General features: G+C 35.5%; 2 protein-coding genes across 5 annotated transcripts; both read right to left on the bottom strand.

Annotated features, from left to right (window-relative positions):
• Positions 1 to 541: 541 nt before the first annotated feature.
• On the bottom strand, positions 542 to 3,592 carry LOC130825577 (protein LEAD-SENSITIVE 1-like). Its single transcript, XM_057690868.1, has 2 exons — positions 3,400 to 3,592; positions 542 to 1,439 (listed from the first exon to the last, which is right to left on the bottom strand). The coding sequence occupies exons 1-2, from the start codon at positions 3,491 to 3,493 to the stop codon at positions 757 to 759; spliced, it is 777 nt and encodes a 258-aa protein (XP_057546851.1). The 5' UTR covers positions 3,494 to 3,592; the 3' UTR covers positions 542 to 756.
• Positions 3,593 to 9,951: 6,359 nt separating this feature from the next.
• Positions 9,952 to 15,039, bottom strand: LOC130825576 (ultraviolet-B receptor UVR8). Of its 4 annotated transcripts, none has more exons than XM_057690867.1 (5): positions 14,834 to 15,039; positions 12,639 to 13,334; positions 11,482 to 11,698; positions 10,621 to 10,939; positions 9,952 to 10,541 (listed from the first exon to the last, which is right to left on the bottom strand). In XM_057690867.1, exons 2-5 carry the CDS (start codon positions 12,770 to 12,772, stop codon positions 10,054 to 10,056), a joined length of 1,158 nt encoding a protein of 385 aa, XP_057546850.1. In that variant the 5' UTR covers positions 12,773 to 13,334; positions 14,834 to 15,039; the 3' UTR covers positions 9,952 to 10,053. The 4 variants fall into 4 exon arrangements, with proteins under 4 accessions (XP_057546850.1, XP_057546848.1, XP_057546847.1 ...); XM_057690865.1 differs by having other exon boundaries at positions 12,897 to 13,334; XM_057690864.1 differs by having other exon boundaries at positions 11,479 to 11,698; positions 12,897 to 13,334; positions 14,834 to 14,931.
• Positions 15,040 to 16,692: the final 1,653 nt, after the last annotated feature.

Raw genomic sequence — 16,692 nt, 5'->3', positions numbered from 1 at the left:
ACACTCAGCTACCGTGTACTTATGCTCAATTCTTGTGTCTCGTTTTATTAAGTCTGGTTCATAACGTCGTGCGGGTAGTTCCTGGCCTGCAATTTATAGTTGATTGCAATTCATAGTGATAATTAGGAGTGTAAATTATTCGTTTTGAATCGAATTTTCGACCATAGTTAGAGAGTGAAAGGAAATACCCTCAATTATCTCTATTATAACAAACCTATTCCTCCCATAATAGGGTTTTATGAGTTTAAAGTTTGGCAAGATGTTAGAACTTAGAAGGGGTGTTTGGTTTTGTGGAAATTGTATTTCTATAAAATTATTTTCTCTATTTTTTGTTGTATGGTTTAACAAGTGATAGAAAATGAAAAATTTTTGATGAAATTTTTTATATCAATTTACAATTCTATTCCTCCAAAATTGAAAAAAATACAAAATTTTCTCAACTTTTTCATGTGCAAGTCTTCATTTTTCTATTGGGCATTGACATTCATTGTAACCACATTAGTTTAATTTCATTATACTGTCTTGAAATTCCATCCACACATTTCTTCTCGTTCCAACTTATCAGAAATCCACATATTTTTTAAAAAACACTCAATTTCTTTTTAATGTTAATTTGAACAAAGTAGTACATGCCATTTACAATTTTCACCAAATTGGTAGCCCCAAAATCTCAATCACCAACTTCTAAATTTCAAATGTGTTTTAATAGATAACTACATGATCATCAACAATATGTCACGCAGAAGAGATCAAATACTAGTCCTGCTTAGCAGTTTTGGTTTCAGTTTCAGTTGGTTCCGGCATAACTAATTCAGGGCAGCCAATAAGCCTCTCGACAGGAACCTTCATCACATCACGCCTCACTCCGATATCAGCCACATACCTGCTAACACAATACAACCCACATCCGACAGCAGCCAGCCCGCTGAAGCTAGTAGTCAAGAATCTAAGTGGGGACGACACAACTGCGCTCACAGCAGCAACAAACGCCGTGGCTTGTCCACTTCGTCCCACACTGATGTCGGTTACAACGAGCAATCCCGTCTTGCAATAAATGGCGAAGTCTTCACAGTTGTTCTTGAAAATGTTGTATACACCAAAACCATTCTCTAACAGAAAAGAAGCACGCAAAAGAACGTCCTCGGATGAGTCTGAGAGGGCAAGTGTGCAGGTCCCACCACGTGGTTTTGCGAGGAAGAAAACAGGCGAGACCCCATACTTAAAGACGTAAAGATCACCGTCCCAGAGGAAACAGTCGAGGCAGGATGAGATAACCCCGCTGAGATTTGATTGGTCGCCACATACAGGGCACGGGCATTTTGAGCGATCCGAGGAAGCTGATGAGCTGAAGATGACATTGTCAAGTAAAGTTCCTGTGCCTATTTCCTGGCCCGGTCCTCTTGTAAAGTGAATGACTTTTCCGCTTCCTGCATATATTCCTGTCACATATTACACCAAAAGCTGGTTAGAAATTGCGAATTCCGAGAGAATTGTATTAATGACACAAATAAGAGTCTGCAGGCAAGAACCAAAGATGTGTGCCGAAATGATAATTGTCAGAAGATGAACTCAATCATCAAAACAACAGCAACACGACCAGTCGACCACAATCACTAGTTGGACAAAAAAAAACGCAGATTTTGGTTCGAAATCGATATAAGAGCAGTCAAACTTAGGGGTGTTCAATGGGCCATACACGGGTCGGGCCGGGTCTATTTAAATATGGGCCGGATTGATTAAGGACCTGTTAAACTTAATATGGGCTTTTACATGGACCGGGCTTTTGAAAACACGGCCCAAAGGGATGTTCATCGGGCCGAACCCCAATTTTAAGCCCTTATTCGGCCCGTTTTAAGAAAGGTTTTGTAAGGCAGGGTTGAAATTGGTCGGGCCAAAAACGAGCTTTATTATTATTAAAATGAAGCGGGCTTTAACAGGCCTCAAAAAGGTCGGAAACAGGCCTTGGTAAATAGCATAATTGATGGATAATTTAATTACTACAAATGACAATGCTAATGGGAATTATTAACGTTTCTACAATTTAATTATTATATATTGATCAATAGGGATTATTATAATTTTTAGTAATAACAACAGGCCAGATTGGTACTCGGACTACAGGCTATCATGAAGTCTTCTTTGCTTCAGGCTTACACCCTAGCAATTATCTTTGCTTCCCTCAAAAGTTCGTGTAACTTCTATCTAGCTTGAAGCTTAAGCAGACCTTCAACGGAAACTCAAATTTAGAAGTTCAGAGCAATATCTATCAAAGGCCACACCACAGTTCTAAAGACCCCCACGAGCTAATCAAATATCAATGTATATGAAGACACTAAGTGCACTAGGGCGATATGGGCTATGATCTTAAAGGTAAAGGCAAAGGCACTAAGTTCAGAGCAATATCTATCAAAGGCCACACCACAGTTCTAAAGGCCCCCCATGAGCTGGTCAAACATCAATGTATATTAAGGCACATAGGGCGATATGGGCTACGATCCTAAAGGCAAAAGCACAGGCATGGGGAGCCTGCCTTGAGGCATGATCGAAAATAGGTTGTTAACAAGAAATCAATGCAGCCATTGCGCATTTGCGCTTTTCGTGTACCTCAGTGGTGCCTCGCGTAAAAAGTCTCGCGTAGAGTCTTGTACACTTCCAGGCATTTGAGCAGCTGCACCTAGAGTCTCAGTACTGCTTTTCTATACGCCGCCTAAGATCCTAATAACAGATTTCAGATCAAATCTTCTACTCGGTATGACCTTAATGGCTCGTTTGGTTGTTAGTACTAAATGACGCAATCAGAATGATTTGTAGCGTAAATTTTCACGAAAGATAATACATAGAATGAATTTTATGAAGAAAATGGGACGATCAAAGTACAAGCAGCATGATCATTAGAGTTGTCAAAGATTTTCCAACTAAAATTACCCTAAATTTTCATCACCATTCACACCATTTAAAACCGACTACTAAACAGGCGGTAAGTATCCATCGTCTATTTCTAAAAACAAGGCACACACAACTGCTCCAAATGCCAGATAGAACAGCTCAATTCAACTATAGATGGCTTTCACATAATCTATTGTATATGATTTCATTTTCATCTTTCTCTTTGTCACTCAAACAAAAACACACATCATCAACCAAATTGACAGTATAACCAAAAACTCATTGCCTTTTACGGTAAATTTGAAGAGTTTATAAGAAACCCAATTCAGTAAAACTAAATCATACTCAGAGAATCGAATCTTATTTCAGCCTGACGTTCAATTTTTACTTAATTCCTAATAATGGGTTCCCAAAATTGTACTCCAATTACAATGCTTAAATTAGAAAACTTAGAACAAAAAAAAATACCCAAAAAAAAAAGAAAAGTAAGTAGAAGAGAGAGAGAAATTAGACCGTGATGGGAGTAGAGATACGCATTCCTCCATGAATAGATGTGATCTCCGGGTTTAAGGGCATCCCTTGAAATCTTATTTGACAAAACTCCCATTTGAATTTGATCATTATATTTTGATCCTTTCTGATTATCTGTATCGATTTGGGACTTGGGAGGATTAAAATTTAAACCATTGGATATTCGAATTCCGAGTTATTTCCGTGTTTGAAGAAATATATAAAATCTTTTTTTACGTGTTTTTATTGCTTAAGTTTGACTACATTGACTAATATTTGCATTTTGCACTTACAAGTTTTAGGATTAATCTAATTTAAAATTCAAAATAATATTACCTTTTCCATTTCATTTTGTTAATTACATATACTTTCAAAACCGTTAACTATTGCGAGTCCAGTCTTATTTCAGTTTTAGCAATCTTTTTTATTTAATTTGCCTTTAATATTTTACTAATATTTTTGTACATTATTTCGTTTGTATTTTGATTTTTCTTTGTATATTATTTTAATCCATCCCATTGAATATGTCAAATTACTATTTTAAACATAACTACTCGTGATATCACAATAAAACGTACAATTTTTTTTCCCACATTAAATTTTAAACCTATAATTATCCTGTTAAAAAGCATAATCCAACCTATATTATCCCACTAAAATACTCACTCGCCCAATTTCAATGTGTAATTGGGCTATAAAAAGTAAAAACACTCTTTTTCATTCTAAACAAATGTGAAAATTTGAAAAAAATAAGATTATTTAACAACTTTATTCAAAAAACAAGCTTTGTTCAAACTTTATTCCCAAAATAAGCGTCATTGCCTCCAAAACTAGGCTTGGTGTATACTCGCACTTAGTAACAGCGAAATGAAAGAAATGGTCAAAAATTTAGTCCAGGGTCAAGTCGCTGTTACTAACAGCGACTTAATGGTTGACTGGTCAAACTATTAAGTCGCTATTAGTTACAGCGGCTTCATGCGTTCCAAATTTCTGCTGAAGCTCCTTCTTCCTCATTTCACTTTACTTCGTTGAGAGCCCTAATAACCCACGAAAATCTCCCTCTTCTTTCCACCATAAAATCAACTTTAATCCTTCAATTAATCTCATCAAATTCCAAGTTTGTACTACCAATTAGTTCTGTCATCTTACTACATTCACTTCAGGTAATAATTTTTTTGTTTTTTTTTCTTTTTTCGAAAACTTAGGGTTTATATTTGTTCATGAAGTTTCAAATAAATGCAGGTTCATAAACTTGCAAATTACTACTCATCAACACCCACATCGTCCTCAGAAGAAGCTTTAACGAATTCATTACTCTCACTATTAACATCATCTCAAGGCTCATTTGTATCTTCTAAGTTAAAAGTATCATCATTTGAGACTTGAATTTGAAGTTGATTGGGTTCATTAGAAGGAGAAGAGGAAGATAACATAATGGAATTTTGGGTTTCTTGGGTAGGGAAAGGCGTATGAGAAGGAGCAGAAGAAGTTACATTCAGGAATGCATTTGTATCTACAACATTGACATCTTGATTCCCTAGGGGTACCTCTTCTACATATAACTCTAAAGAAGGAATAGAGATAGACTTTGAATACTCCCACATTGCATCTATAGCCTTCTCATCCTCAACCGGAAGAGCTAACAATTTTCCACTCATATTGTATTTAAAACTTACATTAACAGTACTTCTTGTAGTGTCAATGCCAATCTTAGAGCATATAAGATGTTTAAATTCATTCAAGTCCATGTTTGAGTTGCATGCAAACAGTTTACGTCTTCCCCCAACATACTTAACATTGCTACTACTTGATCGAATTGAACCATTCCAAAAATATACGACAGTCACACGAAATAAAGCCATTTCTACAACAATACGTACAAAATCAATATAACCATCAACTTCATAAGAAAGCAAGTACATTGTTCAAAATTAGGGTTTGCATTCAAATATTCTCTACATTAAATTCAAACATTTTCTACATTAAATTCATGAACAAACAACCACATTATGAAAATCATAGCAAATAACAAGTACATTTGACATATTTATAGAGTTTGAGTATAAATGACCACTTTAAATGACATAATTTTAAAAAACAAAAAACTAAAAAATTTATAATAAAAAGGTACCTAAATAAGTTGTAGATCACCAAGGAGTAGTAATTTTCAAGTTTATGAACCTGCATTTAATTGAAACTTCATGAACAAATATAAACCCTAAATTTTCGAAAAAAGAAAAAAAAAACCAAAAAAATTATTTCCTGAAGGGAATGTAGTAAGATGACAGAACTAATTGGTAGTACAAACTTGGAATTTGATGAGATTAATTGAAGGATTAAAGTTGATTTTAATGGTGGAAAGAAGAGGAAGATTTTCGTGGGTTATTAGGGCTCTCAACGAAGTAAAGTGAAATGAGGAATAAGGAGCTTCAGCAGAAATTTAGAACGCATGAAGTCGCTGTTACTAACAGCGATTTAATAGTTTGACCAGTCAACCATTAAGTCGCTGTTAGTAACAGCGACTTGACCCTGGACTAAATTTTTGACCATTTCTTTCATTTCGCTGTTAGTAAGTGCGAGTATACACCAAGTCTAACTTTGGAGCCAAGGACGCTTATTTTGGGAATAAAGTTTGAATGAAGCTTTTTTTTTTAATAAAGTTGTTAAATAATCTTTTTTTTTTTCAAATTTTCATCAAATGTCTAGTTTTTTCTTTTGTCATATTCACATTAAATATTTTATTTCTTTACAAGGATATTTTGCGCGCAATATATCTAAATGCTCACTCAAAAAAGGATGGACTTCAGAAATATGATGCAACACATACAAGTGTGCTTGTAGAAGACTGTCTCGAGGAGGTGTAATCGATTTGGAGCCAATTGTTCCTTTTCCCTCAAGCCTTCCTTCATGTCGAGAGGTGGGAAGTCCAATAGGCTTTGCCATGGCTAAATACTCGACTATAAAGTTACTAATCTGATCGCTCACAGTGCCCTGAATCATACTCCCCTCGGGTTGTGCTGGATTCCTCACCTTATTTTGTAAAACACCCATGTGTCTTTCAAAAGGATAATACCACCTTAAAAAAACTGGACCCAAAAGCTTGATCTCACGAACGAGATGGACAATAAGATGAACCATTATGTCAAATAAAGAAGGTGGAAAATACATCTCAAACTTGCATAAAGTTACAATCACGTCGACTTGAAGAGCATCACGTTTAAAGGGATCAAAAACTTTACTACAAAATATGTTGAAGAACGAACATAGCTCGGTAATAGCATATCTCACATGTTTTGGCAGTATTCCACGGATTGCAATTGGTAAGAACAATTGCATCATTACATAGCAATCGTGAGGTTTCATGCTTCCCAACTTCAGCTCACCATTTAGGCTCACAAATCTCTTCATGTTGAATGAGTACCCAGACGGAACCTTAATGTCATACAAAGACTCACAAAATGCCCACTTCTCTGCTTTGGATAATGTGTAGCAAGCTGGAGGCAAATAAATTTTGTCGTTACTCATCTTCTTCTTACCGCCCTTTGTTACTGCCACCAACTTCATCAGCTCTATTTCTTTCCTTACTCACCTTAACATGTGCCCACAATTCTGGACGAAGACCCTTACATTCAAACCAATCTCGCACGGCCTTAACATCCTTTGTCTTACCCGAAATGTTCATGAGAGTCCCGAGTATGACATCGCAACATTTTTCTCTATATGTATAACGTCAAGACAATGCCTAACCTGTAGATCTCTCCAATATGGAAGCTTCCAAAAGATTGATTCTTTTTTCCATAATCGTTCTTCATCCCCTTGCACTTGCCCTGTTTTACCAAATACAGTCTCAACTCCCTTAACCTGTTCATAAACCTCATAACCGGTCAACGGTCGACGAGCTACACGGTCCTCAACCTCCCCGTTGAACATCTTCTTCTTACAATATTGGTGATCTCGTGGGAGGAACTTTCAATGGTGCATGAATACGTGTTTGCACTTAGGAATGCATGTGGATTCCATGTCAACGATACATATTGGGCATGCTTTCTTCCCTTTGTTCTTATACCCCGATAAGTTGCCATATGCCGGAAAATCATTAATAGTGCATAAAAGCATTGTACGCAAGGTGAACTCCTCATTAGCATATGCATCAAACACGGAAACGCCTTCATCCCACATCTTTCTCAAATCCTCAATGAGAGGGGCAAGATATACATCTATGTCATTGCCAGGTTATTTAGGACCCGAGATAAGAAGCGAAAGCATAATATACTTACGCTTCATACACAACCAAGGAAGCAAATTATAGATCACTAACAGTACCGGCCAAGTACTATGTTGAGAACTAAGATTGCCGAATGGGTTCATTCCATCCGTACACAGTCCGAGCCTTAAATTACGAACCTCATCCCCAAAAGTCTTATGCAACCTATCAATACTCTTCCACTCCGGAGAATCAAATGGATGTGTGAGCAAGTGACCTTTCTTCACCCTATCTGCATGCCACCTCAAATTTAATTCATCTTTCTTTATTGAAAACAAGCGCTTGAATCTAGGTATTATTGGAAGATACCACAATACCTTAGCCAGGGGCCCTTTAGCATCCCAATCCCCTTTACGGTTGTAGCGCGATAACCCACACCTAGGACACTCTTCTAAGTTCTCGTTTTCATTCCGATACAACACACAATCATTCGGACACACATGAATCTTCTGGTACTCTACGCCGAAAGGACACATGAGTTTTTTGGCATAATATGTCGACTTTGGAAGTTCATTTCCCTCATGAAGCATCTCACCTAACGCTTCTAATAACATTGTGAAACTAGCGTCACTCCAATTGAACTTTAACTTAATGTTGAAAATTGTCAACACTGCTGTTAGTTTGGTGAACTTTGTACATCCAGAGTACAAAGGCTTTTGAGAAGCCTCTGTCAACAAGTCAAAAACACGAGGACGTTTTCCTAACTCATCCTCGACTCCCTCCATCATCTCATCAGCACGATCCGCATCCTCATTGACATTCTCTTCATCTGTCTCATACCCATCAAGATGATCTACTACCTCCTCATTGACATCAGCCACATTATTGACGTCCTCAACAACACTTTTCTCTTTGTAAACTCCCTCATCACCATGCCAAACCCAAACATGATATTTTAAGGCCTAAACCCACGTCGAAGTATGTGCTCCCTAAGGATATCAACATTATCTACCTTTTGATACATTGCCACAAGTGACACATGGCAATAAAAACCAACTCCCCCTGTTCTAACTTGATGTTCAACCGCAATACTACAAAATTTTAATACGCCATCAATAAATTCTGACGATTCAATGCTTCCATACATCCAAGAACGATCTTTTGTCATCCTAATTAGTGTGATTAATTAATTCAAAACAAAATTAATAACAACTTTTTAACATATATACTTATTTATAACAAACATATTTAACCCTAAAAATATATACTTTGAATAATTAACATTGTATACTTCATACATATACTTCATATTCTAATTCTATATAACCAAACATATTCTAATTATATACTTCATACTTCAATATTAAGCACTACATTGTAAATAAAATCATATTCAAAATATAAATAATAAAATTAAATCATTTAACCTTAGAAATATAAGTATTCTAATTCTAATAATTAAAGACAAGTACAGCAACAAACCACATTTTTAAAAAAATATGTAAATAATTAACAAACCACACAAACCACATTCACAAATAATTACTAAATATGCAAATAATTAACAAACCACATTTTTAACTAAATTACTAAATTACAAGTGAAACAATAAAAATATAAACTTGCAAATTTACAAAACAAATAGAAATTTCGTGGGTTATGTAATAATCTACAAAGAAAAACAAAAAAAATTAGCCCTAATTTTCGTATGTATTGAACTTGCAAAAAACTTAAAGGTTTGAGAAATTAAAAAGAGAAATAATACCTTAATTCGTGAGTTTTGAAGATGAACAAGACCAAATGCTTTTGGCTTCAAAGGTTTTTGAAGAATGATGAACAGTAGAAGTCGTGGGAGAAGAAGCAGATGATGAACCAGCTATAGGATTTATGAAAATTCGAAGTTTGATGAACCAGATGATGAACCAACAGTAGAAGTTTGAGAAATTTCGAAGGAAGAAGATGATGAAACGTGTTTTCGTGGGTTTATGCAACAATATACTATAAGGGTTTATGAAAATGGAACGTTAAAAGGCGAGTTTTCAATTTTATGAGAAAGTAATTGTTGCGAGCCAAAAGAAAACCGCAGCAAATAAGTGCTTAATTGTTGCGGGCCAAAAAAAAACCGCAGCAATTAAGCAATTATTTGCTGCGGGCCATATTAAACCGCAGCAAATAAGTACTTATTTGCTGCGGGCATCAAGAAACCATAGCATTTAGTCTTTATTTTTTTTTTCCTAATTTTTTTATGCTATTTAATGCTGTGTTTGCTTAAAACCACAGCAAATGTCACGCAACAAATGTGTTTTTTTCCACTAGTGTTAAGACGAACATAACAATCTCAAATGGATATATTTTTATCTCCGATATCTTAAGATGTTTATTTCCATTTCTTCCCTTAAATGAAATATTCCAAAAGTAAGAACATAAACAAGCCTTTAACCAAGCAAATGAGGTCAAGATTGAGCAACCAAGAGCAGAGTGTGATCAAATCCTGCTACAGCTTCCACTACTTTGTAATGTTCAATATCAACTAAAGTTGGCTCTGACTCATCATATGAGCTCCCTAAACCAAGCCTCCCATTTTTACCACAACCCCAAACCCACAACTTCCCTTCATCAGTGACAGCAACTGAATGCACACGGCCACACGAAACACTCACCGTGTTCTCCTCAATGAGATCTTCTACCATTAATGGTTTGCTCTCCGGCCCTTGCCTTCCCAGCTGGGAGCTTCCATTCCACCCCCAAGAGAATACGACGTTTTTGAGATCATTGCTGCCCAATGGCTCTTCCATATTACAAATCACCAAGGAATGGCCCAGCCCACAAGCAACCGACAGTGGGCAAAAGCCGAGATTCACTGGGAACAAACCTAAATCTTGGCTTTCTCGCCCTAACTGACCGTAAACATTGCTGCCCCCACTCAGTATACCAGTGTCACCTGTTGAGGTTCAATGATCGGAATTCATTTTATCAAAAAAAAAAATTATTTGGGTGTAGAATCGAGATTCTAGGCTTACGAGAAATGAGTAGAGAGTGATCTAGCCCGCAGGAGATATCCATCACTCGTACAGACTGTAGTTCTTCTATTAAATGTGGTACCCAAACAATAGGCATATTGTTTTCCTTCTCCATGCTTTGCAATACAAGTTTCTCAGCAACGTCTAGCGCTTCAGCACGGCTCATCTCATGTTTTCTAGGTAATTCTGCACTTGAATCCAATGGTGATGCTTCAACTGTCTCGCCCAACCGCCCCAATCTTCCATCTGCTGAGTATCCCCATCCGAACAGTTTCCCATCGACTGTTTGAGCAAGCACATGCCCCCAACCAAGTGATACCTGTAATGTAAGCATATGCTTAAATTAGGTTAATTCTTCTGCATAAACGTAATGCGGAGAACTGACTACAAACAGAAAATAGCAGAAGATTGGGGTCAAAAAGCTGAATAAAACCATAAAGCCACGGAACTTTGGCTTCAATATAATCTAAAGCAAAGCGGTGTTTGGCAAAATAGCTTAATGGGCAATTTTAACTTATTTTGATACAAATAGAAGGTTGGGTGGTCAAACTATTCAATACTAATGTTTGGTAAATTAGCTGATTGAAACAACTTATTGTTAAGAATAAACTATATTTGAACAAGCAGCTTATAGCAGCGAGTTCAAAATCAGCTGGTCAAACCAGCTAACAAAATCAGTTGGTCAAATCAGCCACAATAATCAACTATCAACTACCAGCTATTAGCCATTTGCCAAACACCCCATGAAGCTTTTTATCCATTGGAAGATTGTTCAAAAAAGACAAAAAAGCAAGCCAAACAAATTTAAACTAGCAATTCATAGACTGATCTTCAAGTTAAAAGGCATTAGATAATTACCACCTTGATTATATCTTCTCCAGCGAGTGCTTCAACTCTCGATGGGACGAGAGACTCCATTACTCCTTTCCTGAGTCCAAGCTGTCCACGCTTGGACCTTCCCCAAGTCCACATAGAACCATCATCACCAATGGCAACAGAAGTAACACCAGAAGCAAACGCAGATTTAACTTTCACTTTAGCTAGTCCTTCCACTGGCTTTGGTTCATTCCATAAATGTCTGCAAAATAATATCAATTATACTATGATAGCAGCAACAAAATATCAAACATGCTCAATATTTTTTTTTTTTTTTTTGCCTATTTCAGAAACTAAGTAAGGTGTTCAGAAAATAGAGCAGAATTAGAACAAGTCAAGTGTGTCTGTTATAGCATTGATTATTATTTTCATGCCAAAATGATAATCACCTCAATATTAAGTCGGTTACATGAACCAAAGCAAATCAACCAGAGAGATCATCGGACACAAAGATTATACTTTATCTTGTCGCATCTAGTACTAATCTACATCTAAGAAAATCAATTTCAATTATCATCCGTATATACTTTCCTCTGTGCATTCATATCTAGTTCGGGTGTAAAAATTTCCTGCACAGCCAGTTTTCCTCTATGGCTTAAGTAGCCTACAAACTACAACAAACTACAAGCGAATACAGATTACAGAGATAGCAAATGAAATCAGTGCAGGTTTAAAAAACTTCACTTTTTCCTTCATTTCCCCTAAAAAGGACTACTTGTTATACTGATTGTATGAAAATATACAATGTATCTTCAGTATTGAACCCAACCCAACAAACTGTTCTCTCAGGTACTCATACATATTTGATATGAGCATGATAGATCAAGACAAAGAAATACATTCCACGTTTTTTAATTGGTGAAATTGGGATGCATGTGGACTAGTGAAACATAGATTCACTCGTTAGTTCGTCTTTTGAATTTACGATTCGCTCAATATGGCTCCAAATAGCCTGAAAACGACCATAGTTCGCTTTTTTTGATTCACAATTCTCAAGGTGACTAGCGAATCATGTGACACTGACAACATTTTTCTGCAACATAATCCAACAACGAGAAACATAAAGCTACAAAAGCACCCTCCCCCCACCCCCACCCCAAAAGCATAAGGCACAAAAAAGCGCAAAAAAGCATGTGTCTTACTTATCTCGCTGAGCCCAGACTAAGCGAATCGGTTTTTGTAAAGCGTCTCTTTTAGGGGCGCCAAAGGAGGGCATTTTAGACCTAACATTTGAGCAAAGGAGCAAAGCAAGACTAACCATAGATGAATTGATCATCTCACTCAGGAAAAAATGATGAGCAATCAGGAGTTTCTAGTAAGCATTTGGAAAAAGTGAAACTAATTAATGATCTTAGGCATAGATGAAATGATGAAAAAAACAAAAAGATAGCATGATAAACCTTGGTTCAAGTAGACCTCTACCAAGTTGACCTTCAACATTTCTTCCCCAAGCCCATAATTCCCCTTCAGATGTCACGGCAAGAGAGTGAAAATGTCCAGCACTTACTCTTACAATATCAGATGGAAGGCCAGGCACTATAGTTGGTTCATAAGCATCTGCCCCAACACCAAAGAGGGAGGACGGCAAGCCTAGAGCTCCTTGACTACCATCCCCACAGCTCATGACAACGAATGATGAGCTGCCATTGCAACGATCAACTACACTGCTAAAGCTTCTGCATCTTGAAACAATAGCAGTAGCAGTACAGTGCTTCCAAAGAAAACGCAACATCTCAGTAAGTCACCGACCAGAATCTCATGGCTAGAGTTAACTAGCAGCAGCAGGATTACGCCATTGACACAACGGCTTCATACGGAGAACTCACGAACAAAACTACCTGGGCCACAATAAACATTATTCATTTTTACAATTTCAAATTATATCTCAAAGCAGTGTCACATAATTCGACGGTCAATTTGCTTTTGAATTCGCAATACGCTAAAAATGCCACACATTAATATTTACTTACTAGAAAATACACATTAATACACCATGTCGTTGGGGCAATTAGACTAGACTACAACTGAAGTATTTGATTCCTAAAAGGTCACACATTTGAATTGGACTTGAAAGTAGGAATCCTGATAGGACTACCCTAACATCATATAAGTAGTAAGGTTTTCTGGTTGAGATTGAGCTAGTACTTTTCACATATCAAAGTGATTAGGGTTAATGCATTAACAACATAAATAACAACAGAAAATTCCTTGTCTACTAATAAGAAATTGGAAAAATTACCGTGAATAATACAACCTTTTGATAATTTCTCTACAATAATACCAACTATTAATTAACCATAAATAATACCAACTTAGTGGGTATTTTCCTAAAATAATACCAACTTTAATTTATTAACCAATTTACCAAATATTTTTGTCTTATAATCACCTATAGTTTAATTTTTAACATGTTAGGATTTTCTAGGAAAACACCCTTTTAAGTTGGTATTGTTCATGTTTAGTCAAAAGTTGAAAAATCGTATTATTCCTGGTAATTTATCCTAAGAAATTTTGTGATTTCTAAATTTATACTAGCACAAGTAGGATCATTTCGGTGTAGGTGGACAGATCAGAGGTGCTACACTTGGAACTTGGAACAGATATCATTAAAATGTTCATTCCCTTCTAACCAATCAAGTTACGCATCAAATGTTAAAACATCTTTTAGATTCATATATTGTTATGCATGAGATTAGGTTATAGCTATTAAGTAAATGTTAGTTGAAACTCGGTCGATTTCAACTATAACAATCCTACAAATCTAATAATCTACTTTGTTAAACATAATTCTAAGGCATCTTCTTCTACAGATACAACCCAAAAATCAACAATTAACAAACCCTTTTAATGTACAGGATATCTAGCTATTCCTTTTTCCTAGAAAACATTTAAATGAGGAACTAATAACCACACAGGATAGGATTTCTAGCTTCATTATGCTATATTGGAAACTATAATTGCATTTGAAAATCTAAAACTTATTCAAATTTAGTGTTTGTCAGATGAAAAAATTTGAAATTTGAATTTAAGCCAATTTTACTATTGTTTTAGCAGTAGTTAAGATTGATAATTAGAGAATGATTTTCCAAACTTTGTAGCAAGAACTTGGTTCAAACACGACCTTTAGCGATTTTATTATGCTTGAAAATTTTCAATATTCTATCCAAAAATGAAATTATTGCTCGCTTATGAAACCTGGGAATTCATAAAAATAAAACTAAATATAAAAAACGAAGAACAAATTCATAGAATCACAACTGCAAAATTATAAATAATGCTTGTAACAAACAATTAATGGATCATAATACAAAATCAGATTAAAGATAAGCAGGCATACCTCTGCTGACTGCTGCGAAAGACGGTGGAAAGAGTATTAATACTCCAGAGAGCCCAATTTTGAGAATAATCGCCGATGTACATAAATTCTTAACGTTTTGGAAATGTCCAGAATAATCTCACTTATTGTATATTTGCTATAAATAATTGATTATTTCAAAATTATTCATCCTTTGTATATTATTTGCTGACAGCACTAATTTTCACATTTTAATCTACTATTTTAAGCACTTACCATCTAAGAGGAGTAAAGTTAGAACAACCAAATAAAACATAAGGGGAAGAAGAAGTGAGTGTAACGGCTACTAGGTGTAGCATTCGGGAAAATTAATATTTTAAGACGAGTAATCAGCGAGAGAATGATCTTAAATACACATGACATAAAATATTCTTAATTTAACTTCTCTTCTTTTCCTTTTCTTTAAAAAAAATAATATTATAAAAAGAAAAAAAAATAAAATCACGCATCTCACTATTCATCATCATCTTCAACACAAAAGAAAAATCAAACCAGAAAAACCAACTATTTGCTCTTCCTAAAACCATTCGAACACAAAACACCATTCGATTTTCATCATCTTCCCTATTTCTTTATCTGATTTCGCTCTTGGTTCTTCAAGAAACGTAATCCTTCCCTTGAATGTTTTTGAAGAGTAACGAACTAAAGCTAATCAGGTATAATCTACTCGATTCTTTCTTTGATTTTCGACACATTACTTCAACAATCTCTTTAGCTTTTCTCTGATTTCGAACCACCATAAGTGTAGAAGCAGCCGAAATCTTCCCCCTTGACTTAAATTCTGTCGATTTGGGGAAGGATTGAGTGCGTTTTGGTCCTGTTGATTAAACATCAAATTCAAGCCGAAAAGAGAACATTGAACCTGAAATTGTTCCGTTTCTTGCTGCTGCAAACAGAAGATATTCCTTCTTGATTTCTTTCCTTGTTTTCCCTTAATAATTGTGCTCTTATTAATACACTTTCCCTTGTATAATCTTTCATTTATGTATTAAACCCTAAATGTTGTTGAATTTTGGAATGTGTATGAGTTAGTAGATGAGTCATTAAATTGGAAATTCATGGAAAATGTGTTGTTAGTGAGTTATGTGATGATTGATATGTGATTATAAGAGATTGAGATTGAGGAGTTTTGGGGAAGAATTCTAAATCAAATATAATTTGGGTTTTATGATGAATAAATGGTAGATTGTGAAATATTGAAACAATTTGTTGGAATAATTAATTAGTATGAAATTTACGAAGATTAGAATATCGATAGGATGATTGGATGTGGAAAGATTATGGAAACTTGACGTTCTTGAATATTAGGAGATTCTTGTGAAATTACTAATGGTGGATAAATCTTGTTGTTGTTATTAATCGAATAGCTGGGTAAATGTAAGTGTTGGATATAACCTTGATTATATACGATTGGTTGTTCTTGAGAGTATCTAGGGTTTGTGTGGAAATTATTAGTTGAATGGATAAATTAACTGTGTTCTTCTTTTTGGATAGTTTGTTATTCTTGATTGGTTTCTTGGATAGAAGATGGAACTAAGATGCGGTCTTAGGAGGAGATACAATGAGCTATATGAACCTAGTTTGTAGTATCGAACGCTTTGTTGTGATGTTATGTTTGTTATGCTTTAGGAGACGACGTCATCGAGGAACCCTTCTAGTTGATAGCTGCGAATCGATCACGACTCTTTGAAACATCTTGTTGGTGAATAGTAGCAGTCCCTTAAAGGGTCTGGCCAGACTACTTTTCGTGTAAAATCGTTTTACCAAAGTTCTTTTGAAATTGAAAATTGAATGAGACAAATGTTGTTGTGATTGCTTATGTTGATATTATGATATGGTCA

The sequence above is a fragment of the Amaranthus tricolor genome, chromosome 10 (assembly GCF_026212465.1).
Source record: "Amaranthus tricolor cultivar Red isolate AtriRed21 chromosome 10, ASM2621246v1, whole genome shotgun sequence".
Lineage (NCBI taxonomy): Eukaryota > Viridiplantae > Streptophyta > Magnoliopsida > Caryophyllales > Amaranthaceae > Amaranthus > Amaranthus tricolor.
The sequence above is the reverse complement of the archived record's forward strand: the minus strand, read 5'-3'. Positions and strand labels throughout refer to the sequence as shown.

What these genes read in the sequence shown, in the direction of transcription:
- LOC130825577 (XM_057690868.1), bottom strand. Translation starts at nt 3,493, where the DNA reads ATGGGAGTTTTGTCAAATAAGATTTCAAGGGATGCCCTTAAACCCGGA. An exon ending in GTATCTCTACTCCCATCACG is followed by an intron (nt 1,440 to 3,399) that starts GTCTAATTTCTC and finishes AATATGTGACAG; the next exon opens with GAATATATGCAGGAAGCGGA.
- LOC130825576 (XM_057690864.1), bottom strand. Translation starts at nt 13,228, where the DNA reads ATGTTGCGTTTTCTTTGGAAGCACTGTACTGCTACTGCTATTGTTTCA. An exon ending in AGAGGTCTACTTGAACCAAG is followed by an intron (nt 11,699 to 12,896) that starts GTTTATCATGCT and finishes ATTATTTTGCAG; the next exon opens with ACATTTATGGAATGAACCAA. An exon ending in GAGAAGATATAATCAAGGTG is followed by an intron (nt 10,940 to 11,478) that starts GTAATTATCTAA and finishes CTTACATTACAG; the next exon opens with GTATCACTTGGTTGGGGGCA.